This window comes from Polypterus senegalus, chromosome 11 (assembly GCF_016835505.1).
Source record: "Polypterus senegalus isolate Bchr_013 chromosome 11, ASM1683550v1, whole genome shotgun sequence".
NCBI classification, from domain to species: Eukaryota; Metazoa; Chordata; class Cladistia; order Polypteriformes; family Polypteridae; genus Polypterus; species Polypterus senegalus.
In genome coordinates, this window is record NC_053164.1 from 18,340,617 (window position 1) to 18,366,662 (window position 26,046).

The 26,046-nt window shown below is 43.5% G+C and overlaps 1 protein-coding gene across 1 annotated transcript in view; it reads right to left on the minus strand.

Annotated features, from left to right (window-relative positions):
- map3k10 (mitogen-activated protein kinase kinase kinase 10) overlaps positions 1-25,616 on the minus strand; it is a 128,661-nt gene extending 103,045 nt beyond the window's left edge. The window contains exon 1 of the mRNA XM_039768113.1: positions 22,585-25,616. Within this exon, the coding sequence (XP_039624047.1) occupies positions 22,585-23,443 (859 nt within the window). The 5' untranslated portion in view covers positions 23,444-25,616. The remainder of the gene's footprint in view (positions 1-22,584) is intronic.
- Positions 25,617-26,046: the final 430 nt, after the last annotated feature.

The window sequence follows — 26,046 nt, forward strand, 5'->3', positions numbered from 1 at the left end:
GGAGTCATAACGGACTCGACATTCTCAACTGCCAGGTTGTGTTTGGAAGGCCAACAGAATGACACAGTAGTGGCCAAAAGTTCTGGCAGGGACACAAATGTTGCGTTTTGCAAACTTTATTGCTTCAGCAATAAATAAATAATGCAACCAAATACAGAGATGTTCTAGAAGAAAACCTACTGCAGAGTGCATGCAACCGCAGACTGGGGCGACTGTTCACATTTTAGCATGACAAAGACCTGCGGTGTAAAACCAAGAGACAGCTGGAGTGGCTTCTTTGACTGTCTTTGAGTGTGCCAGCCCAAGCATAGACCCCAAAGGACACATGTGGGTAGACCTGATTGTCAATCATTTGATTTATGAATGAGTCACAGCCCGGGAATCAGCCTAGTGATTGTTATTCATCTGATTTCTGAACAGATCAGTCTAACGATTCTCGTTTATTTGTTTTGTGAACAAGTCGTTATCCGAGAATCAGTCTAGCGACTCTCATTGATCTGATGAGTGAACAAGTCACTGCCGAAGAATTAGTCAGGCGATTCTTGTTCATTTCACTTATGACCAAGTCACTACAGCAGAATCAGTCTAACAATTCTCATTAATATGTGACCAGATCAGTCTATTGATTCACATTCATTTGTTTCATGAGCAAGTTACTACCTGAGAATCAGTCTAGTGATTCTCGTTCATTTGATTCATGAACAGATCGGTCTAGCAATTCTCATTGATCTTATGCGTGAACAAGTAATTGCCCAAGAATTAGTCAAGCGATTCTTTTTCATTTCGCTTATGACCAAGTCCCTACCCCAGAATCAGTCTAACAATTCTCGTTAATTTTTGAACAGATCAGTCTAGTGATTCTCATTCACTTGATTCGTGATAAAGTCATTACCTGAGAATCAGTCTAGTAATTCTCGTTCATTTGATTCATGAACAGATCAGTCTAGTGATTCTCGTTGATTTGAGGTGTGAATGAGTCACTGCCTGGGAATCAGTCGAGCGATTCTCGTTAATTTGTTTTGTGAATGAGTTATTAACCGAGAATCAGTCTAGTGATTCCCGTTCATTTGATTCACGAACAAGTCATTACCTGAGAATCAGTCTAGTAATTTTTGTTTATTTGATTCATGAACAGATCAGTCTAGCGATTCTCGTTGATCTGATGCGTGAATAAGTAATTGCTGAAGAATTAGTCAAGCGATTCTTGTTCATTTCGCTTGTGACCAAGTCACTACCCCAAAATCAGTCTACCAATTCTCGTTAATTTTTGAACAGATCAGTCTAGTGATTCCCATTCATTTGATTTGTGAACAAGTCATTACCTGAGAATCAGTGTAGTGATTTTTGTTCATTTGATTCATGAACAGATCAGTCTAGCGATTCTCATTGATTTGATGTGTGAATGAGTCACTGCCTGAGAATCAGCCAAGCAATTTCTGTTCATTCCGTTTATGAACAAGTCACTACGGCAGAAGCAGTCTAACAATTCTCATTAATATGTGAACAGATCAGTCTATTGATTCACATTCATTTGTTTCATGAGCAAGTTACTACCTGAGAATCAGTCTAGTGATTCTCGTTCATTTGATTCATGAACAGATCGGTCTAGCAATTCTCATTGATCTAATGCGTGAACAAGTAATTGCCCAAGAATTAGTCAAGCGATTCTTTTTCATTTCGCTTATGACCAAGTCACTACCCCAAAATCAGTCTAACAATTCTCGTTAATTTTTGAACAGATCAGTCTAGTGATTCTCATTCATTTGATTCGTGATAAAGTCAATACCTGAGAATCAGTCTAGTGATTTTCGTTCATTTGATGCGTGAATGAGTCATTACCTGAGAATTAGTCTAGTGATTCTTGTTTATTTATTTTGCAAACAAATCATTATGAGTTGCACATTTCTCATTCTTATTTGATTCTGTAACTAAATGTCTTATTTTAGTTATGCATTTAAAATGTGTTATTATGTTTTGTGACTGGAAACAAGGCAATGGCATATGAATTATCATGTTAAATATATAATTAATTATACAGAAACCAGTAACAGCGCACTGCTATAACGATAACGTGCAGTCAACACACTTGACGTGAACATTCCTAGTTTTCCTCCTCTTTCTCTGTACGTTTACCATTCATTTGCTCAGAGGTTGATGCGCTTGCAGCTTTGTGAGCAGCTCTTCTTTTCTGCACCCTAGCGGCCCGCTTCTTCTCTTCTTTCATTGGCATCTTTTCACGTTAAAACTGATTAAGTCAGTGTTTGTGTTGAGATTACTTTGTACGTTTTCTTTAATTTTTCACTTAAGCTGGCACTAAAGTCTTCAATCTGCCTCAAGAATGATTTAAGATATGAAGAGGTAGTGGAAGTGACTGCAAAGGTGGTAGGGATGAGAACTGCGCCTGTACGCATGTGCCACACTGCCGCCCTGCTGGCCGCTGTCGAGAGTTGATTCTACAATAAAATGACATAAGATAAAAAGAGGAATAACCTTGGAAGGTCAATCATCAGCCCGAAAGCGGATAGTAGACGAGATGTAGTATATGTGTATCAAATCTCAGGTCAATATGTCAAATGGTTTGCGAGCTACAGGTGATTTAAAAACCTGGACAAACAAACGGATAGCCACGGTAGCACATTATATATAAAGATTATATATATATTATATATATATATTATATATATATATATATATATAATCAGTTACCATATATAAATGAATGATATCATTTATATTCACACAACCATATACTGTATACCAAAACAATGTACAAATTATTAAATAATATATTTGTAATGCAATCACAGGGGACCCTCTCACCACTGGAGATACAGTATGAGTGTAAATCAATCAAACAAATCAATTCACTTGAACAGGTAGTGCAAAAGAATCGAATCAGTACAGTGAATTAAAATGCCCATCACTACTATATGCTTGGCCCAAAAATCCATCCATCCATTATCCACCCCGCTATTTCCTAACTACAGGGTCACAGGGGTCTGCTGGAGCCAATCCCAGCCAACACAGGGCACAAGGCATGAAACGAACCCTGGGCAGGGGGCCAGCCCACCGCAGGGCACACACACACTAGCTATGCTAGGGACAATTTAGGACCGCCAATGCACCTAACCTGCATGTCTTTGGACTGTGGGAGGAAACAGACACGGGGAGAACATGCAAACTCCACGCAGGGAGGACCCGGGAAGCGAACCCAGGTCTCCTTACTGCGAGGCAGCAGTGCTACCACTGTGCCACCCTGACCCAAAAATGACACAAGCAATTCCTTATTTACCATAATACTTTGCGTAAAGGAGCTCGACAATTACATTACCGTAAAGCTTAGAAGCTTAGAAAAGCAGGCGATGAAAAAAGACGCTCACAGATTGAGTCATTTGAAGTGAAAGCCATTTAATTTGCAACAGCAGCCAATGATGGGCGCATCACTAGTGTGCAGTGAATTTCATGGGCCAAGCTGCAGACTCCACACATGCGATGAACAGGCATAGGATTTGAACCCAGGCCTCAGGCTCTGTAAGGCTAACCACTGTGCCACCCGAATATGAATGGTGGTGCGCTGTGTCAGTAGGGAGGTCTACATCAGCAACATTGTGCTTTACCGCTCAATCCTTAAACCACTAAGCCACACTGCCTTTTATTTTATTGTCCCTTTCTATACTGAAAACCCTTCTGTATACCATCAGAGAACCCCAACTTCTGGTGGGCCAGGGAGCCCCCTGAAGGTCAGGCGCTATAGATGGGAAGTGGAGCAGCACCTCTAAGCTGACTAACAGAGAGAGTAAAGAGTAGAAAAAGCTGCTCTGCTGCTCTAGAGAAACTAAAGCTCTCTGAAAGCCACTCTGGATAAAAATGAGCTAAAGGTTTCAGAGATGTGGCCTCCTTCAGCAGAGAAAAAAAAGCCAAGGACAAAGCCGCAGTGAAACTGAAGTAACTGAATTCCTGCGCACCCTCGAGCACAAAACACAAGGAGGGAATCCGATCTCCATCCCTCTTAAAGGACATTCATGAGACTCTGCAGGCTCTGGAGACGAGGAGGGGGTGGTGAGGGAGAAACTGGAGAAGGTGATCTGAGTGGCATGCTGCACTCCGTCATCGGTGGGGGTTGACTGGCGCGGCCGGCGTCACATTTTAACGTTTAACTCAGGTGAGCACCCTGCCCCCACATGCACATCTTTCCCTGTTGTTGGCGACACTGGTGACACATCTAGCAGGTGCCAACAGATGAAACAATAGGCAGTGTGGTGTACTGGTTAAGGCTGTGGACCTCAAACCCTGAGGTGTTGGGTTCAAGTCCTGGTGCTGATGCTGTGTGACCACAAACAAGTCACTTCAAAATAAACGTAACCAACTGTATCTCAAGGGTGGCATGGTGGCGCAGTGTAGCGCTGCTGCCTCGCAGTTAGGAGACCTGGGTTCGCTCCCCGCGTCTGCGTGGGTTTCCTCCGACAGCCCAAAGACATGCCAGTTAGGTGGATTGGCGATTCTAAATTGGCCCTAGTGTGTGCTTGGTGTGTGGGTGTCTTTGTGTGTGTCCTGCGGCAGGGTTCGCACCCTGCCCAGGAGCGGTTCCTGCCTTGTGCCCTGTGTTGGCTGGGATTGGCTCCAGCAGACCCCTGTGACCCTGTGTTCGGATTCAGCGAGTTGGAAAACTGTATCTCAAATGTTGTAAGTCATCAGCCAAATCCGTAGCTGTAAAGAGCTCTGAAGATGGCACCAGACCTCTGAATTGGTAGAACCAGGCTGGCCATGTCTTACTTTAAGAATATCAGGTTACATTTTGTCTTGGGTTGTGGCGCAGTAGGCAGGCCACTTGGTGACTAACAATTTAAGTCCTACATCAGGCTTATGTGCACAATTTAAAAACAAAAATGTAATCAAAGTTAACAGGGATTCACAGTCCCAAGAAACTCGGTTCCAATCCCTGCCCGGCCAATGCCCAGGTTGAGTTTCCCAGTTTTCCATGTGTTACAATCCTGGGATTTTAAACTATGCAGAATTCATTTTTGCATTTGGTCTACAATATTTTTTTTATTTAAGGTGCTGCAGATTTTATTGCTGTTGTCCATATGACTCCTCTCCTTTGTCTCATCCCCTTTATCAATAAGTGCAGAATCATCTAAGAAGTTCTGCATGTGACGTGACCTGCTGTTATATTTCTAGTCAGAGGTGTACAGGGTGAAGAGTAAAGCAAACAGGCCTGTTCATGGTGGTGCTCCAGTGTTGCTCACACAGTCCTTGAGTCTCACAAACGGTGGTCTGCCTGACCGATAGTTCATTATCCAGGACACCACAGGCTCACCCACCTTCACATCTCTGAGTTGACCCTTTAACAGAGCTGGCTGGATGGTATTGGAGGTACTGGAGAAATCAAAACACATCATCCTCACAGTGATGCCAGCTTTGCCCACTTTGCAGAAAAACAGTTGCATCCTCCATTTTAGTCTTTGTCCCATAGACACACTGCAGTGGGTCCAGGTGGTCCACCACAAGAGGACTCATATAGTCCAGGAACAGCCTCTCAAAAGTCTTCATGATGTGAGACATAAGTCACTAAGTGAAAGGTGCCTGCAACAGGAACAATGCAGGATGTTTCCACAGTAGTGACACTTTCTGAAGCTTTAGGGACAGAATGAACAGGTGACAGAGGACACCACAAAGACTGTCAGCACAGGCCTTAAGAACTCGAGGACCAACTCCATCTGGTCCTGTGCCTTTTCCTGTGTGCAGCTGTCTTCTTACTTGGTCTTCGGTTATGGACACTCCACACTGATGGTCAGAGGTGGACTTGTCACTGGCCATTCCAATTGACAAGGTAGGAATTGTTGATGTAATAGGGATGGTGTGATGGAGACTGGTCACTGGAAGAAGTTGGCAGTGGGTAGGGAATCTATCATAAAATTGGTTCAGGGAATTTTAGCTTCATCCACATCCCCTTCAATCGCCCGAGCCCCTGGATTGCTCGAGTCCAGTAATGATGCCAATCCATTCCAGACATCTTTATTCTGAGTGACTTTGATTTTTATTTTCATTTTGGAAGCTTCCTTTTCTTCATTCAGCTTTTTCTTCAGCACTCGCTGTACACCTTTATTTTCAGATTTCAGTGCTCTCTCTTTCTCATTCAGAAGACCTCATCCAGTGCTTGTTGTTTGGAAAGCAGCATCCTGTTTGTGACAGCACAATAGTGTCGACAGAAGGGTTTATATAGTCTGTGATGAAGACCCTCGATCTCGCCCCAGTGTGACTCATATGTCACTTCCCAGTCCGACCTTCTGAAACAGAGCCATGTCAGCCTCCGTGTAGGCCACAGGAGACACATTGGCAAAGGGACGATATTCATTTTCTATAGCATCATGATTATTGTGTGTATATAGTGCTTGGTCTTGCACTTGTGAAATAGGACACACTTCACGTTTATGTTCTTTGTTACTTCAGATGCAAGTGAATTTGTCCTAAGAGATCAATTACAGTAAGTACTTGCTATTATTTAGTACCTTTCACATCCTTTGGTCCATCTTTTATATAGTACATTTCAAACCTGTCATATTCCTTTTTTCACATCCTACTATCCATCTTTTATGCAGGGCATTTCACGTCTGTTGAATTTCTAGTCATCCGTTCACAGCTCCTTTTCATACGGCAACTTTTCACATTTTTCAACCCCTCAGAAAGTATATTTCACATCAATCTATTATATAGCCCAGTTCATATCTTTCTATTCATTATATAGCTCCTTTCACATCTACTTATATCTTACATGGCACGTATCCACAACTTTCTTTTCATCTTTTTTATATAGTACATTTCACATCTATTATAATGCCCCTTTCGCAACTTTCTATTAATTACGCAGCTGATTTCACATCTACCAGTCGATTACATGGCGCCATTTCACATCTTTCTTTCCACTTTTATGCAGTATATTTCATATCAGTCTATCATATAGCTCCTTTCACATCTTCCTATCCATTATGTAGCTCCTTTCATATCCACATGTCTATCAAATGGCACATTTTTCACATTTTTCTATTCATTATATAACTCATTTCACATCTACTTATCTATCACATGGGATATTTTCACATCTTCTTTTAATATTTCTCATCAATCTATTATATAGCCCCTTTCACATATAACTATTACAGTGCATCCGGAAAGAATTCACAGCCCATCGCTTTTTCCACATTTTGTTATGTTACAGCTTTTTCCAAAATTGATTAAATTCATTTTTTTTCTCAGAATTCTACACACAACATCCCATAATGACAACGTGAAAAAAGTTTACTTGAGGTTTTTGCAAATTTATTCAAAATAAAAAAACGGAGAAATCACATGTCCATAAGTATTCACAGCCTTTGCTCAATACTTTGTCGATGCACCTTTGGCAGCAATTCCAGCCTCAAGTCTTTTTGAATATGATGCCACAAGCTTGGCACACCTATCCTTGGCCAGTTTCGCCCATTCCTCTTTGTAGCACCTCTCAAGCTCCATCAGGTTGGATGGGAAGCGTCGGTGCTCAGCCATTTTAAGATCTCTCCAGAGATGTTCAATCGGTTTCAAGTCTGGGCTCTGGTTGGGCCACTCAAGGACATTCACAGAGTTGTCCTGAAGCCACTCCTTTGATATCTTGGCTGTGTGCTTAGGGTCGTTGTCCTGCTGAAAGATGAACCGTCGCCCCAGTCTGAGGTCAAGAGCGCTCTGGAGCAGGTTTTCATCCTGGATGTCTCTGTACATTGCTGCAGTCATCTTTCCCTTTATCCTGACTAGTCTCCCAGTTCCTGCTGCTGAAAAACATCCCCACAGCATGATGCTGCCACCACCATGCTTCACTGTAGGGATGGTATTGGCCTGGTGATGAGCGGTGCCTGGTTTCCTTCAAATGTGACGCCTGGCATTCACACCAAAGAGTTCAATCTTTGTCTCATCAGACCAGAGAAGTTTGTTTCTCACGGTCTGAGAGTCCTTCAGGTGCCTTTTGGCATACTCCAGGTGGGATGCCATGTGCCTTTTACTAAGGAGTGACTTCCGTCTGGCCACTCTACCATACAGGCCTGATTGGTGGATTGCTGCAGAGATGGTTGTCCTTATGCAAAGTTCTTCTCTCTCCACAGAGGACCTCTGGAGCTCTGACAGAGTGACTATCAGGTTCTTGGTCACCTCCCTGACTAAGGCCCTTCTCCCCCGATTGCTCAGTTTAGATGGCCGGCCAGCTCTAGGAAGAGTCCTGGTGGTATCAAACTTCTTCCACTTATGGATGATGGAGGCCACTGTGCTCATTAGGACCTTCAAAGCAGCAGAAATTTTTTCTGTAACCTTCCCCAGCTTTGTGCCTCAAGACAACCCTGTCTCGGAGGTCTACAGACAATTCCTTTAACTTCATGCTTGGTTTGTGCTCTGACATGAACTGTCAACTGTGGGACCTTCTATAGACAGATGTGTGCCTTTCAAATCATGTCCAGTCAACTGAATTGACCACAGGTGGACTCCAATGAAGCTGCAGAAACATCTCAAGGATGATCAGGGGAAACAGGATGCACCAGAGCTCAATTATGAGCTTCATGGCAAAGGCTGTGAATACTTATGTACATGTGATTTCTTAATTTTTTTATTTTTTATTAATTTGCAAAAACCTCAAGTAAACTTTTTTCCACGTTGTCATTATGGGGTGTTGTGTGTGAAATTCTGAGGAAAAAAATGAATTTAATCCGTTTTGGAATAAGGCTGTAACATAACAAAATGTGGAAAAAGTGATGCGCTGTGAATACTTTTCGGATGCACTGTATATAGCCCCTTTCACATCTACCTATCTAGCGTATTATATAGCCTCTTTCACATCTATCTATCTATCATATAGCCCCTTTCACATCTACCTATCTATTATATAGCCCCTTTCACATCTACCTATCTATTATATAGCCCCTTGGGGTTTTAGCAGGTGAAGTTGCTCATTCAAGGTCGCACGAGTGTCAGTAATGGGGGGATGCAGCCTTGTGCTTTACAGTTTATCAATTAAAAGCCACTAGGGGGCACCCTGTTTAGCACCTAACCCCTCTTCCAAACACATACTCTTACTCCAAGGTTATGGCCAGCATCTCATGGATCCAGCATTCTGTGGTTCAAAATACACATCTGGTCATTGGTCATCTTGGGTGAGGCAGACATGCTCTCCCACCGCTCAAAGACATGTTTGTCAGGTTTACTGACAGTTCTGAGTTTGGCCCATGTGTATATGTGACTGGGTGAGGGTGTGATGTATTGTTTTTTGTCTTGTGCCCAATGCTGCCAGAATAGGAACCGACACTCCACAATTCTGGTGGACGAGTGGGATAGAAAAATCAATGGATGGACAACCATTAACCCCTTAGGTTCTGTCATTGTAAGCACTTTTCAGTCTCCTTACCCACCACTCTTTATAATGTCCTCTGCCCATGCCAGTGCCCCTTTTGTTGTGCCCTTCTATGATCTACCAACACAGCAGCTTGGAACAATCAACATAATAATGAGCCAATCTCAACTTGTCAGACACAAACAGAAAGTTGTGAAAGCTTATATACTGTAAAAATATATAGAGAAAGAGAGAGAAAGAGCGAGAGAGGAAATAAATAAAGTCATTCTGACTAATGCTATTACCAAAAAAAAAAAGTGTTACAGTTCCATAAATAGAAAGTCTTAGTGACAGGCAGCAGCTGCTCCATGAGCTCACACATCCCAGAAGTTGGCATATGCAATTCAGCACCATGGACATGTCCATCCTTCACCCAAAGCTGCCTTAAAAACAGTGCAGGGTCTCAAGGCGTCGACTCTGGAGGGGTCGCCAGTTCATCAACCATGTAATACACGTTAATATTTAATACTGTGTTGTCACTGAAGAATTAATTAGTGACAGCTTACTTTAAACAAGTCACTGTAAAGTCCCAAAGTTTCTGGAATGCCACCACTATTAAGAACCCTTTGTTAAGGGCTGTTTTGGGGAACGCAGTTTGTGGTATTGGGGTTGGAGGCATTCATCAATCTACTTGTAATTGTGTCAGCTTTACGAGGACATTTTATGAGCCACCAACCGGGAAGGGACAAGTAAACCTTTGGAACTGGGCGGCTAGCCTGAGATGAAGGGGCAACGAGGTTAGCCCAGAGAGCAAGAACTTGTATGAAGCAGGGAGACAACTTGTCCTATTGGTCCCTTTGGAGAACCGGACTGAGGCAGATGCGGACTGGTCACTGAATCAGAAGGGTCACTCTGTACCACAACGCCCCATCGGTCCACAACGTGTGACAGGAAACCAAAGGATTGGCCTACGTTTGCTCTGTCTGTCTCTTCATCTCTCCCTCCCTCGTTGCCTTTTCCCACCTGTTTCGGCGGCCATATTCAGCCAGAGATGCAGATTGCTGTGAAATTGACTTAAGGTGCCGTTCTTGAATACGGGTTGAGTGCTGACCCTGCAAGTGTCGGAACAAAAGTTATGTTTTCTCAGTCTTTCGTGCAACTCGGAAGGCCAGCCGTGACAACATAAAGAAATGTGCAACTTCTTCACTCTTCTTCTCTGTCTTGTTGCACGAGGTCATAGATCTAAAAGTTAATGTAACATATTAGCACATTAGAGCAATCTAGATGAGAACAGGCCATTTGGCCAAAGCTCACCAGTCCTATCCACTTAATTCTTCTAAAATAACATCAAGTTTAGTTTTGAAAGTCCCTAAAGTCCTTCTGTCTACCACACTACCTGGTCACTCATTCCATGTGTCTGTGGTTCTCTGTGTGAAGAAAAACTTCCTAATGTTTGTCCGAAATTTACCCTTCACAAGTTTCCAACTGTGTCTCCCTGTTCTTGATGAACTCACCGTCTTGATCCACTGTTCTAATTCCCTTCATAATTTAAACACTTCACTCAGGTCTCCTCTTAATCTTCTTTTGTTTAAACTGTAAAGGCTCAGCTCTTTTAATCTTTCCTCATAACTCATCCCCTGTAGCCCTGAATCAGCCCAGTCGCTCTTCTCTGGACCTTTTCTAATGCTGTTATGTCCTTTTTGTAGCCTGGAGACCAAAACTGCACCCATTACTCCACATGAGGCGTCACCAGTGTGTTATAAAGCCTGAGCAGAACCTCCTGTGACTTGTACTCCACACATCAAGGCGCTATATAACCTGACATTCTGTTAGCCTTCTTAATGGCTTCTGAACACTGTCTGGAAGTCGATAGCGTAGAGTCCACTACGGCTCCTAAATCCTTCTCATAAGGTGTAATCTCGACTTTCAGACCTCCTATTGTCATTTCTACTTCCTATGTGTAATACTTTACCTTTACTGACATTAAACTTCACCTGCCACAAATCTGCCCAAGCCTGTATGCTGTCGATGTCTCTCTGTAATGATTTAACACATTCCAGATTATCTGCTAATCCATTTAGTTTGGTATCATCTGCAAAGTTAACCAGCTTGTTATTTATATTCCTATCCAAATCAAAATTATATATTAAAAATAGCAACAACCCCTAGCACAGACCCCTGTGGGACGCCACTCTTAAGGTTCCTCATTCCATCGCCCATATGCTTCCTGTGTCTATATATGAGGGCGATAACAGGGATCTGAGGATCTGAGAGTGTAAAGGGGAGAATAGGGTCACCCCAGAACCCCACCGTGACAAAACAGCCCGCTTAGTAAAAGAAGCCCGGACACAGCCAGACATTGAGACAGCCAGATGTTCAAATATACTCTTTTATTCCTCTTTTTCAGCACAATACACACAGTGCACCAACCCACAATAATGGCTCAGTCCTTCCTTTCTCTTTTCCCAAGTCTTCTGCTGCCTCTGCTCCTCCAATCGCAAGGTCCGTCCACTTCCACCCGACTCCGGCTCCCTTAATGGAGTGAGGCAGCCCCTTTTATAGATCACCCAGATGTGCTCCAGGTGCTCCCTGATGACCTTCCTGCAGCATTTCCTGGTGTGGCTACAGAACCATCCAGGTGTCCCCTGGCAGAGGCCACGGGTCCCCACAGGTTTGAGCTTCCCAGCTCCATGGTTCCCATGTAATCCCTTAGGGTTGCCATCTTGCGTCCCGGGGTAGGAAATGTCCCTCTCCCAGTTCCCTGCTTCTCCAGGTCTCCGGTCATCTATCACACCATACACACAAGGCCAACACAGAGTCACCAGTTAACCTGGAAATAACCTCACAGGGAATGCTGGGACAACATGGAAACTCCTCATAAGAAGGCCAGGAGTTGGAATCTGATGAAAACTATGGACTCCCTTCCCCAGAAATGTTCACATAAACACAACTTTGCATGAAATGAATATAATGTACTTTAGTCATTGAGATTTAATTGTCTCCTACATATATGACACACACAAAGTATTAAAAAACTTATTAATAAAAGCACTCCTTTTCCATGCAAAAAGTAATGGCCACTCATTATAATTATGAAATACAATCGTCTTGTGCAAATTAAAACAGATCTAGTACAATTACTACATCTACTCTAAATCAACAGTAGATCATCAGGCTGTATACTGAATATACAGTGGGTACAGAAAAGAATCCCCACCTTTGAAATATTCCCATTTTATTTGCTTTACAGCCTTAAATGAAAACACACACAAAACAATATTTCTTCCCAGCTTTACTTACTCAATGCAACCTAAAACATCCAAGTGAAAAATATCACAGCTACAGTTCAGATAAATTATAAAAAATCAAAAACAAGACCTACTGAGATGAGTAAAGGATCACCCCCAATGTCAATGTCATTTTGTTGACCCACCTTTTGCTTTCATGACAGCCTTGAGTCTCTTGGGATTCTTCTCTATCAGCTTTGCACATCTAGACTGAGCCCACTCAATATTTGCCCCCCACTCTTCCTTACAGTTTAACTGTTCAAGTTCAGTCACATTGGATGGTGAGCGTTGGTGGTCTGCTATCTTCAGATCTTTGCACAGATTTAGGTCTGGGCTCTGACTGGCCACTTTTTTCTCCTAATGCTACTGTGTGGTCAGTTTTGCTGTGTGCTTCGGGTCGTTGTCGTGTTGAAAGGTGAACATTCTGCCCATCTTCAACTTTCTGGCAGAGGGTAGCAGGTTTTCCTCAAGAATTTGATGGTATTTTGCCCCATCCATTCTTCCTTCTACCCTAACGAGAGCCCCAGGCCCACAACAGGATGCTGCCACCTCCATGCTTTACTGTAGGTATGATGTGCTGTGGATGGTGAGCTGCTTTGGTGTACCGTTTGGTATTGAGGTCAAATAGTTTGATTTTGGTCTCATCTGACCATAAGACCTTTTTTCCACTTGGCATCAGAATATTCAAGGTGTATTCTGGCAAAGCTCAAACGAGTCTTAATGTGGCCTTTCTTGAGAAGTGGCTTTTTCCTTGCGACCCTCCTGAACAAGCCACAATTGTGGAGCGCTTGTGAAATTGTTGTCACATGCACACAATGACCACTCAATCCTCTAACTCCTTCAAAGTGGCCATTGGCCTCTCGGTAGCCTCTCTTACCAGTTTCCTCCTTGCTCTTCCATCCAGTTTGGAGTGACGGCCAGATCCTGGCAGGGTCCTAGTAGTGCCAAACACTTGCCACTTCTTTATGATGGACTTTACTGAGCTCCTTGGGATTGATAAAGGCTTTGAGATGTTTTTGTCTACATCTAATGCCTTATGTCCGTCCACAACTCTGTCCCTGAGACCTTTTGAAAGTGGCTTGCCACCCACAGTCAGTTGTTTGCTGTCAGTTGCAATGCCAAGCAAGGGAATGAATGGACCAGGAACAGCTTCACTAGTCACACTCATTACAACTGATCACAGGCGGAAGGAAGCCAGTAACCGCAATGGGAATGGTGGGTCCTGACACCTGATTGAGTTTAGGGGGGGTCCTTTATTAATCTCAGGATTTCTTGTTTTTGTTTTTTTTAAATTCTTCTGTAGCTCTGATATCTTTCACTTGGCTGTTACAGATTGCATTGAGTAAGTAAAGCTGGAAGGCAAAAAAAATGGGAAAATTTCAAAGGGGGGGGGGATTCTTTTCTATACCCACTGTAAATGTTAATTCTTATGTGACCCTCAAGGACCCCCTGAAACCCATCCATGGACCCCTAGGAGCCCACAGACCTCAAGTTAACAACCTCTGCTCTAAGGTGTAAACCACAACACAGAGCAACACAAACTGAGTACCAACATAATTCCCATAATGCAACGTAGGAAAGGCAAGTCCATCGCTGAAGGACACACACGGCGTCAGACACCTTAGAGCAGTACTCCTCGTAATGTCACACGCGCAGAGCACTGGGTGACTCTCACACTTGTTATCTCCGACCAACACGCAACACGTCACAACTCTTCAGCGCCGTTAGAAATACGAATGCATTATAATGGAATCAGTCGATAAAATAATAAGACAGCACATTTTAGATACACTGCTCAAAATAATCAGAGGAATCACAAATCAGATCTCGATGAACGAAATATTAAGTAGAAAGTCTACACTGAGTAATGCTGTGCAATTCGCTAAGAGCAAAATGATGTAACCATGTTCAGTTAGAAACCAAAATCACCAATCCATTGAGCGCTAGATTCAACATCACACCGGAAACCAAAGTCAAAAATTGAAATCACAGGCTGATCCCACTTACGTGAATTTCATCACAGCAACTCATAAAGCAGGGGTCCCCAACTCCGGTCCTGGTGGGCTGCAGTTGCTGCAGGTTTTCATTTTAACCATCTTCTTAATTAGTGAGCTGTTTTTGCTGCTGATTAACTTGTTTTGCTTTCATTTTAATTGACATGACTCAGACCCCTTAGTTGTTTCTTTTTCCTCAATGAGTAGCCAAACAATAATGAGACACGAAACAACCAGCTAACCTGAAAATAAAGAAATGTTGGACTGCTCAGGTCACCAAAACAACTTCAGTTGCTTAGAAGTTACCCTGGTGTTCTTTGTGACCTCGCCGACTATTACACGCCTCGCTCTTGGAGTGATCTTTGTTGGTCGACCACTCCTGGGGAGGGTAACAATGGTCTTGAATTTCCTCCATTTGTACACAATCTGTCTGACTGTGGATTGATGGAGTCCAAACTCTTTAGAGATGGTTTGGTAACCTTTTCCAGCCTGATGAGCATCAACAACTCTTTTTGTGAGGTCCTCAGAAATCTCCTTTGTTCGTGCCATGATACACTTCCACAAACATGTGTTGTGAAGAGCAGACTTTGATAGATCCTGTTCTTTAAATAACACAGGGTGCCCACTCACACCTGATTGGCATCCATTGCTTGAAAACACCGGACTCGAATTTCACCTTCAAACTAACTGCTAATCCTAGAGGTTCACATACTTTTGCCACTCACAAATATGTAATATTCGATCATTTTCCTCAATAAATAAATGACCAAGTATAATATTTTTGTCTCATTTGTTTAACTGGTTTCTCTTTATCTACTTTTAGGATTTGAGTGAAAATCTGATGATGTTTTAGGTCATATTTATGCAGAAATATAGACAATTCGAAAGGGTTCACAAACTTTCAAGCACAACTGTACCTCTTCATGCTACACACGAGCAAAAATGTAAAACTAGAGAAGAATCAGTCAGAAAGGACAAGGAGAGAGGAATTGTCTGTGACCACCTCCTGCAAAGCCATGCCCGTTTTTGGGGGGGTTTCTTGCTGTTGCCTCTCCAGTGCCCCGGTGTCAGTTTCATTTGCACCAAAGCAGGTGACGTTGATTCACAGTCACTTATGTATCCTAACTGGACGGGCTGATGTCCCTGAAGCTTCCTTGACTTGGTGTTAGACTGGGATGATTATGTGGTCCCTTCATTTTTTGGCAGTGTATATAGATAGGAGAGGCACTACATAACAGACACAAAAGGCATTAAATAATAATAGGTTTGAATTGCAATGTTCTATTGTGCTCAAAGCACATCTCAAACATTATAAAAAAAAATCTTGGAAGGAGACGAGATGTGATTTTCTCAGAGAGACACATTTATACGTCTGGGGCCGGAAATAAAAGACAAAGAGTAGATGACAAAGTAGAATTTCGTAAAGAATTCAAAATTGTTGGCGTGATACACATGCAGAGCAGGTTAGAGATAATGGAAGTAGGGATGTTCGATATAACGATATATATCAGATGACAATATGAAAACGTCTATCGCTGCACATTACGCTATCGTTTGTTTCGTGGTGTCGCAAAATAAACTGTTTACGGCAATGTTTTTTTCATTGTTTTGATGGCCACCACGTGGATGCAGACACACTAGCATGGCTGATGAAGACGAGGCAACACCAGGTAGCTCCACACAGAAGGACCTTGTTCCTAAACGAGGGGCTACCTCTGTAGTATGGAGATGGTTTGGATTTGAAGATTCTGACACGGACCAGAAAACGGTACTGTGCAAATTATGCTGCAAACCGATCGCTACCACAGACTCCAACACGACAAACCTCTTCTACCACCTCCGCAAAAAGCACGTGAGCGAGCATGCAAAGAGTTTACAACTGAGAGGCAGGCCACGTAGGATATTACAGTTGTAAAGATACTATTTAAACGAGCATGTTAAAAGCTTGGAAGATTAATTGCTACCAAAACAATTTGCTTAAGGCATAATTTTCCCTGCAGCGTTTGCTGTCAGCGTTAATCTTGTTAAAATTACGTTTACGCCACAACTGCATTAACACGGAAATCTCCGTTAACGAGTTACCGCGGATCGCCCCGTGCTGGGGGCTGGACGGCATCAACACGTTAGCGCCGTCCAGTCCCATGCACGGGGCGATCAGCTGTAACTCATTAACGGAGATTTGCCACACTACGATGTGCAAATTAACATTTTACTAGAATGTAGCCTAAAAATATTATATTTAATATTATATATTTAATATATTTTTGTCGTAAGCCTTATTGCTGCTACAGTTTGAAGTACAATGTTTACATTTGGTTTTGACAGTTAATGTTAGACTTGTATTTATTTTGTTTAAAGGGTTTATTGGCCTTATATAGTTTAGTTGTTAGTGCTTTGATCCTTTTATATTTAATATATGTTGTGAGAGTTATTGCTGCTACAGTTCACATTTTGTTTATGTCAGGCATTTTATATAGCAGTATTTTATATCGGGCCTTTAGTAATTTGTTTTTGAAAAGTGTTTTATATTTGATACATTAACATTTTATGTTTACATTCTAAGTCAAACATTTGCTCAAATGTTCTAAATAAAAGAACAGAAATAATTACAAGTTGAGTACTTCTCAATTTTGATTTTTTTAATTTAAATGAAAAAAAAAGGAGTGGTGATTATATAAACTATTCACTGAATACAAAGAAAATGTACTATATCGTGATATGAAATGAAATATCGGGATATAAGATTTTGGTCATATCGCACAGCCCTAAATGGAAGTATGAAAATTGGAAAGTCTCAAAAAAATGATAGTAAAGATCACATTAGCACAAACGAACAGAAATTATTACTCGGTGAAATAACAGAACAGCAAAAAATTGAATATATTATTCGGATTTAAACTTTAAGTCGGAGACTTGTAGATTGTCTAATTCGTGTTGCCAGCGAGAATTAAAAGATTCCAAAAATGTTGGCGCGGTATGAAGTCTCGCGAGACAGAGACGTTTAACATGAGATTCGTTCAAGTCACGCCCTACTTACAAACAAGACCACGGTCATCTAACCTCAGTCGTGTGAATGCTTTTGGCAGACACACTTCCTGAGCTCTCAGCTCTTATACATTTTATCAGGACAACAGTTTTATACGTTCTACATGACACGTCAATGACGAAGTGAAGAAGAAAGAGCATGGACAAACATTCGAGAAAGTCGTTTTATTCATCAGAGCGAAAGAAACGATATTCACTCACGGGCAGTTATACGTTGTGTTGTCATGATGTAAGTCCAAACACAGAATCAAACTTCAGTGCAGTCTTGAAGAAAAGTTAATTCCAAATATCGTTTTTACTAAAGTTTTAAAGTAAAAGTGAAAATAATGCATATGTAACAATTCCCATGAAAATAACAATCTCTTTAAATTGTATATCCAGTAAACCAAACCCGGGCGGAGCCCCCTAGTTTAATTAAATTCAGTTTTGCAGAGATCTGCTTTTCACTTTGATATAACAGTTTGTATTCATTGCCATCAAGCCATATTAAGTCAACTGCAATTCAGCGTTGTATTATAACAAAATGTGAACACTGCCACGGGGGTGAAGACTTTTTATAGGCATTGTATATGGGGGAACACTACAGAGGCAGTGTCGCCCTCTAGTGGTCAAGTTTACTGGTTTCCCACTGGCCTGTGGATCTAACGTGATGTATTAAAATGACCTTACTGAAGAAATTAATAGGAACGCCGGCCCACCTGCTTATCCATGCAATTATCTAATCAGCCAATCGTGTGGCAGCACCACAATGCATACACTCCTGCAGATCCAGGTCAGAGGCTGTTAAGAAACTCAAAACTGTAAATGTATATGTATGTGTGTGTAGCAGTAGATGAGGTGTGGTCACTGTGGGTGAGGCTGAGCCTCAGAGTTGGCAGGGGTCTTCAAGATCACATGCCTGTCCCTCAATTCTTATCATCCAAGTAGCACCCTAAATAGCAGGGAGACACTTGTTACCATTGACTACTCTTATACATATGAGCACCATATTTAAAGGGCACTCCCTATGGCAGGTGCTACACTTACTGAGCACTTGCACACTTGATTATGCATACAATTATCTAAGCAGCCAATCACGTGGCAGAAGCGCAGTGCATATAATCATACAGATGAAGGTCAGGAGATTCAGTAGATTCACACCAGAATGGGGAAAAAATTTAATCTTAGTGATTTCAACTGTGACGTGATTGTTGGTGCCAGACTGGCTCATTTGAGTATTTCTGTATCTGCTGATGGCCTGGCATTTTCATGCACACCAGTCTCTAGAATTTACTCAGAATGGTGTGAAAAAATCAAAACACGCAAAGAGCATCAGTTCTGCTGAGATGAAAGGTCAGTGGAGAATGACCAGACTGGTTCATAAAGGCTATGGTAACTCACATAACCAGCTGTTGTGAACAGAGGAGCATCTCAGAATGCACAATACATCGAAACTCAAGGTGGATGGACTACAACAGCAGGAGACCACTCCTATTAGCCAAAAACAGAAAGCTGAGCCTCACCAAAACTGGCAGTTCAAGACAGAACAACCGTAGTCTGGTATGATGGATCTCAATCTCTGTTGAGACACACAGACGATAGAGTCAGCAACAACAATATCAATCCATGCACCCAACCTGCTTTGTGCCAACAGTCTGTGCTGGAGGTGGTGGTGTAAGGGCGTGGGGAATGTTTTCTTGGCACACTTTGAACTGGTTAATACCAATCAATCATCACTTGAATGCTGTGGACTAGCTGAGTATTATTACTGGCCATCTTCCAATGACTACTTCCAGCATGTCAATACATCACATCACAAAGCAAAAGTGGTCTCAAACTTGTGGTGGTTACGGCTTTGGACTTCAAACCCTGAGGTTGTGAGTTCAGATCCTGCCACTGACACCGACTCTGAGCAAATCACTTTACCCGCCTGTGCTCCAATGGGAAAAACAAAAGAAATGTAACCAGTTGTATCTCAGATCTTGTAAGTCACTTTGGATAAAAGCATCGGCCAAATAAATATATAGGATTTGTATATAAATAACGTCTTTGCCTCCTTGGAACGATTACACTCCAAATGCAGTTTCCCATAAACACAATTTGTCCACTATCTCCAAATTAGAAACTTTGCTAAATGAAATCTGCCCAGTTTTCCTCACCTCCTGCCTATTTCTATTACAGAAGAGATGTTGATCAGTCTTGGGGACCCAGACAGCATTTCTGTAATATATAAAACCATTTTAAAGTCCCAGAGAACAGTGGGAAAAGGATCTCTCACTCAACATCTCAGGAAAGGAGTGGAAGGCAGCCAAACACAGAATTCACTCGAGCCCCATATGCGCAAAGCACTCAATTACCCATCCATTATCCAACCCGTTATATCCTAACACAGGGTCACGGGGGTCTCCTGGAGCCAATCCCAGCCAACACAGGGCGCAAGGCAGGAAACAAACCCCGGGCAGGGCACCAGCCCACTGCAGGGCGCACACACCCACCCACACACGGGACAATTTAGGATCGCCAATGCACCTAACCTGCATGTCTTTGGACTGTGGGAGGAAACCCACGCAGGGAGGACACGGGAAGCGAACCCACAGGTCTCCTAACTGCGAGGCAGCAGCGCTACCCACTGCGCCACCGTGCCGCCTGCATACAATTATTCAACCCAAAATATTTTATTGAGCACATCTGTTGTGTTTGAAATTGTCCAAAATGTTTCCAGGGCGAGATCCAACCTGTGAATGTCGCAATTGAGCTCCAGCCTCACCAGGCCACATGTTTTAGGCCTGAACCAAATTAGCTAGGATTACTGTAACGCGCTCCTCTCAGGGGGCAGCACGGTGGCGCAGTGATAGCACTGCTGCCTCACAGTAAGGAGACCTGTCAGGGCTTGCTTCCCTGGTTCTCCCTGCATGGAGTTTGCATGTTCTCCCCGTGTCTGCGTGGGTTTCCTCCCACAGTCCAAAGACATGCAGGTTAGGTGCATTGGTGATCCTAAATTGTCCCTGATGTGTGCTTGGTTTGTGTGTGTGTGCCCTGCCCAGTATTTGTTCCTGCCTTGCCCCCTGTGCTGGCTGGAATTGGCTCCAGCAGACCCCTGTGACCCTGTGTTAGGATATGGCAGATTGGAAAATGACTGACTGACTCCTCTCAGGACCACCCAAAAAATCGATTGCAACTCGTGCAGAATGGAGCTGCCAGAATCTCAAGTAGGAAAAGAAAATCCGAGCACATCACCCCGGTTCTGATGTCACTACACTGGTTACCTGTGTCATTTAGAATGGACTTTAAAATACTGCTTATAGTTTACAAAGCTTTAAATAATCTGCTCCATCTTATATTTAGGGATGTCTGACACCTTACACTCCAAATCGTAACTTTAGATCTTCAGATCAGGGTCTGCTTAGAATTCCAAGAGCTAAACTTAAAAGAAATGGCGAGCCGGGTGGCCTTCTGCTGTTATGCGCCTAAAATCTGGAATAGCTGACCGATAAGAAATTCACCAGGCTGATACGGTGGAGCACTGCTGAAAACTCATTACTTTAACATGGCTTTCTCATAACTTCACCTTAGTGTAACCCCGATATTCTGTATATGTATTTAATAATCATATCTCCAACATCCGTACTGACACCTACTTTCTCTGCTATTCTTTTTCCAGTTTTCTGTGGTGCTGATCTGAGCCACCACCACCTGATCAAAGCACCATGATGTCCCTACATTGAAGGCCAGAAGTCCACATGACCATCTTCATCAAGTTCTTCCATGTGAACCCTGACTACCATGAGGACTGATTGAGGTCATTGATGTGAGGTTGAATGCCTAGAGGGGGCTGGGTGGTCTCATGGCCTCGAAACCCCTGCTGATTTTTTTTTTTTGTTTCTTCTGTTCTCCCTGGCCATCAGACCTTACTTTTTATTCTTTGTTAATTAGTATTGCCCAATTCTATTTTCATATTTGGTCTTTTTTCTCTTTCTTCAGAGTGGTGGCTCTGAGGCCTGAAGGTTGCCAGTTTGAAACCCCATCACTGCCAAAAGAGATCCTACTCTGCTGGACCCTTGAGTAAGGCCCTTAACCTTCAATTGCTCCAGGGGTGCTGTACAATGGCTGACCCTGCGCTCTGACCCCAACGGGTATGCGAAAACTAACAAATTCGTAATACGAGAAATTGCATAAGGCGAAATAAAGAACAAAAAAAATAAAAAAGCACTTTGCGCTACATCATTTATATGGAAACATGCTATAGAAAGAAATGTTGTTGTTGTTGACGCACACGCAATTCATGGCAGCCACAGTCCACAAAACTCATTAGTCCTTTTTAAACATTGGCATGTGCCATGGTACATAGGGTGTGTTGCCAGTCACTGGACACATTCATACCCCATTTCTCTATTTTCTCAATGAAAAGTCTAAGTACTGAGAAAGCCACATTTGCCTTTTTTTTGCATACAGAGAAATTTCAATTTCAGAACACAGGGATAGGGCGGCACGGTGGCGCAGTGGTAGCACTGCTGCCTCGCAGTTAGGAGACCCGGGTTCGCTTCCCGGGTCCTCCCTGCGTGGAGTTTGCATGTTCTCCCTGTGTCTGCGTGGGTTTCCTCCGGGCACTCCGGTTTCCTCCCACAATCCTGCCCAGGATTGGTTCCTGCCTTGTGCCCTGTGTTGGCTGGGATTGGCTCCAGCAGACCCCCATGACCCTGTATTCGGATTCAGAGGGTTAGAAAATGGATGGATGGAGAACACAGGGATGCAGGATGCCACGTTTGCCACATTCGCTGAGCAGAAGGCATAAAACTGAACAAGCAGGCAATCAAACTCCCCTCATTTTACCCAACATTCATATTTTTCACTGAAAATGAAGTTTTGCTTGCATAAAACACCAGCTGATAAACTCCACTTGCCAACCTGAACCGGACCCTCGGCCGCCCTCCCCACTTACTGTTGCTGGACTTGAGGTCCCGGTGGATGATGGGAACGATGGTCTCGTTGTGAAGGTAGTTCATTCCTTTCGCAATCTGCACGGCCCAGTTGACCAGCACCCTTGGGGGCACCTTCCTCCCAGAGAGGGCTCGGTTGAGTGCCCCACCGCGGGCGTATTCCATCACCAAGCAGAGGTTGGGCTCCTTCAAGCAAACCCCTTTGAGCGAAATGATGTTCGAGTGGCGCAGCATCCAAAAAAGCTTGGCCTCCTGACGGACATTCTCGGCCGTCACGCTGATGTCCTCGTCTGGGTCCTGCCGAGCTGCCTTCACGGCCACCTCTTCCTCGTCCCTCCAGATCCCCTTGTACACCTTGCCAAAACCCCCCGCCCCAATGATCTCCTCCAACTTCAGCTCGCAGAAGTCAATCTCAAGGGGCAAAGCGCACTCTCGGATCAAGCTGCCGTGGATTTTTGTGTAATTGTGGTCTCGGGTCACATAGTTACTGGGGAAGATGCCCACTTTGTCCTTGATCTTCCCCGTCCACCAACCCTCATCTCCGGACACTTTGGAATCTTTGGACAGCACCTCCAGGACGTCACCTCTCCGGAGGGTGAGCTCCTCATCGGCGGTGGCCTCGTAGTCAAACACGGCCGTCCAGAGAGGGTTGGTGCAAGCACCATGGTGGGCAGCAGCACAAGGATTAGGGGGCTGGAAATCAGGCGAGCTGGAGGCAAAGGACGAGGAGTTCCAGCTGCCATTCTCCGTCGTGCTCGACGTCCCATCGACGTGCTCCTGCTCCCGGAAATCCAGGCTCCCTCTGCAGTCGCAACAGGGCGATAAGGAAGGAGGGCAGCTCACTTTATTGTAGGGCTCCATGGTGAAGAAGGTGGGCGAAAACCTCTAAGGAGGAGAAGATGGAGTGGTGACATTTTTTATAATCCATTTGAGAGCCAGAGTCAATGGGGTGAGCATCGTATGGAAAAACAAATCAGTCTGGGGAAGCACCCTTATCTCCATAATGGGTGACCTTCATTGGGGTGTAAAATTTTAAATTTCATACAATCACTGAGGCAACTAAGACAAACAGGTGGAGCAGTGGACCTCTTCCACCTTTTACTGAACATAACCGCTCGAAGGGCGGCGACATGATTGTGATATTCCCATCATCTGCATAAAAACTCCAGCAGCCATGGAATTGTTCACCTCCAGTGCACTCAGACGTAGCCAGCAGATAACTTCAGCCTGCATGGACCTTGGTTTTAACTTCTAATCCACTTGATCTTACAAAAATAGTCACCGTTTGTGTGCGCTATATGAGTCACTTTATTATAGGAGTTGGCCTAATGCTAATTAATATATGCGACCCTCTGTGGGCTCATTTAACAGCCATAAATAAATAGATTTTCCTTTTTAAAATTATTATTATCCAGCTGCCACACTAAGGATGTTAAATATGTCCCGTTATTTGAAGAATGACACATAAAGAAAGTGCACGTTTAAATCTTACTGTATATCTTTATATCTATATTTTTAAAAATCTAACTCTTATTCTGCGTTTATTGAAGTGGTTTGATTGAAATTTAAGAAGCATTTTACAAAAGGGAAGTGGGGGTGTGCGGATCCCTTTAAGACCTTATGGGGGCCGAAGGTGAGATGCAATTAAGCCTTAACTGATGCCGGTGGTCCCAGCTAGCCGACCAGGCTTTCTGGGATGCCCGATGTGAGCACTTGAGGGCAGCCAATTCTTCTCGTCTTTAATTTCTAAACCGGCCAATCTTCAAGCAGCTGTCTGTGAAACGAGGCCGAAAATAAAAGCATAATGGCCTGGAGATTCACGATCAGAGGAGCAGCGATGGGCCTCCGGACGTTTGACATCTAGTGCCAGGATTGAGGTTTTGTTGTTTCTTAGTATTATTATTCATATGCAAATGGTAGGATGCTGAGAAGCGTGCGGCCCCCCAAATAAATCAGCGGCGGCAGATACAGAAGATGAGCCTCGATGGTTCATCCTCCCCGAGAGGGCGACGCGGTGCCGCGGCGGCACACTGGAGCATCTTCGCTCTTGTCGGGAAGCGCGTCCGGCCTTCCTTCTTGCGGGCTCAAACCGGTAAAATTCTTCCCAGTGTTCCGATTACCGGAATCTAAACGAATGTGTCTTATTAATGTACGCGCCTCAGAGGTTGCTTTCCTGGGTCGCTGTCATCTGTCCACATTATATTAAACAGCACCTGACATGCGCAAACGGCACAGAATCCTGCGCTGCACCTGCATATTACTAAATATACACTCATATAAAACATGGACTGCAAAGTCCCCCAGTCGACATTGTAGGTGTTTTGTGTGATCCCGATAAAATCGCCCGCGTCCCTCCGATTGGGGAAGGACAAGCAGGTTTCAAACCCCAGTGGCAAATCTCCCGGTAATTCCGGGAATACTCATGCCGTCACCTTTGCCCGTTCGAACATTCCCTTACTGTATGGTAGGATCATGGAAATATCTCCTGTTTTCGCTCCCCTTCTTGTTTCCCGTTTCTCGTTCTCTCCTTTACGGCTTCCAGAATTGTTATTTATTTATTTATTTATTTATTTATTATTGCCAGCACGTTTCAGACATCGTTTTCTTCAAACAAACAATCTTTCCGTCGCCGCAAGGTGTTTATTCCATCCTCTAACAAGACAAGCCAGCTGGGACATCACGCATCCACCATTTCACCATAATAATAATTCAGGCACAATTACTTCCCTTGTTCTTGCAGGGTTCGTATTTGCTGGAAATAATACAAAATAATGTCCCCAGTAAATGTGGCAATCTAACTTCATGAAATCCATTCAGCTTCGTAAGTAGGTTGAATCCGTCTTGGAAATTCGCACTCCCTCAGGTTTACTGTGTACAAGAATATCCTCGTTTCCCCATTTAAAACGCCTTTCTTTCCTGGTCGCCCCTGCGATGCATTTCATCCAGCGAGCTGAGTTCACTCCGAGGAACTGTCAGCTGCCGCTTCTCCCACAACATTGTATCCAAATACACCGGTGAGCGCGGGGGGCGCTGGGAAATGTAGGCAGCGCCTCAGAAGGGAGAGAACTTGTCGGGCTTTGAGGACTCCTGCGCTTTACACTCTTATATATCAACTACTGAACTGATAAAAAAAAATGTGTATCGTGATAAATAACAATTTCGTTTTCTTTAATGATATTTCCTGAGAGGAAAAGGTGACGAATTTGTGGCGCTACGAAACATGTTCTGTTATGTTGGCAGGACCTTCCACGGAAATAACTTATTTAATAGAGTGACGAATGGCTCTGATCGCTCTGATACTTTGGATAAAAGGAAACAACAAACCCATCAGAAAACACACATACGTATCCTGTGTACTTTAGAAGGTTGTTTCATAAGACAAGGATGGCAAACGTGTAGGTTACAGCAAGGTACCCTGGTATATGTAGGCAGCGCCATTCAAGTCGTTCGTAGGGGTGCAGGGA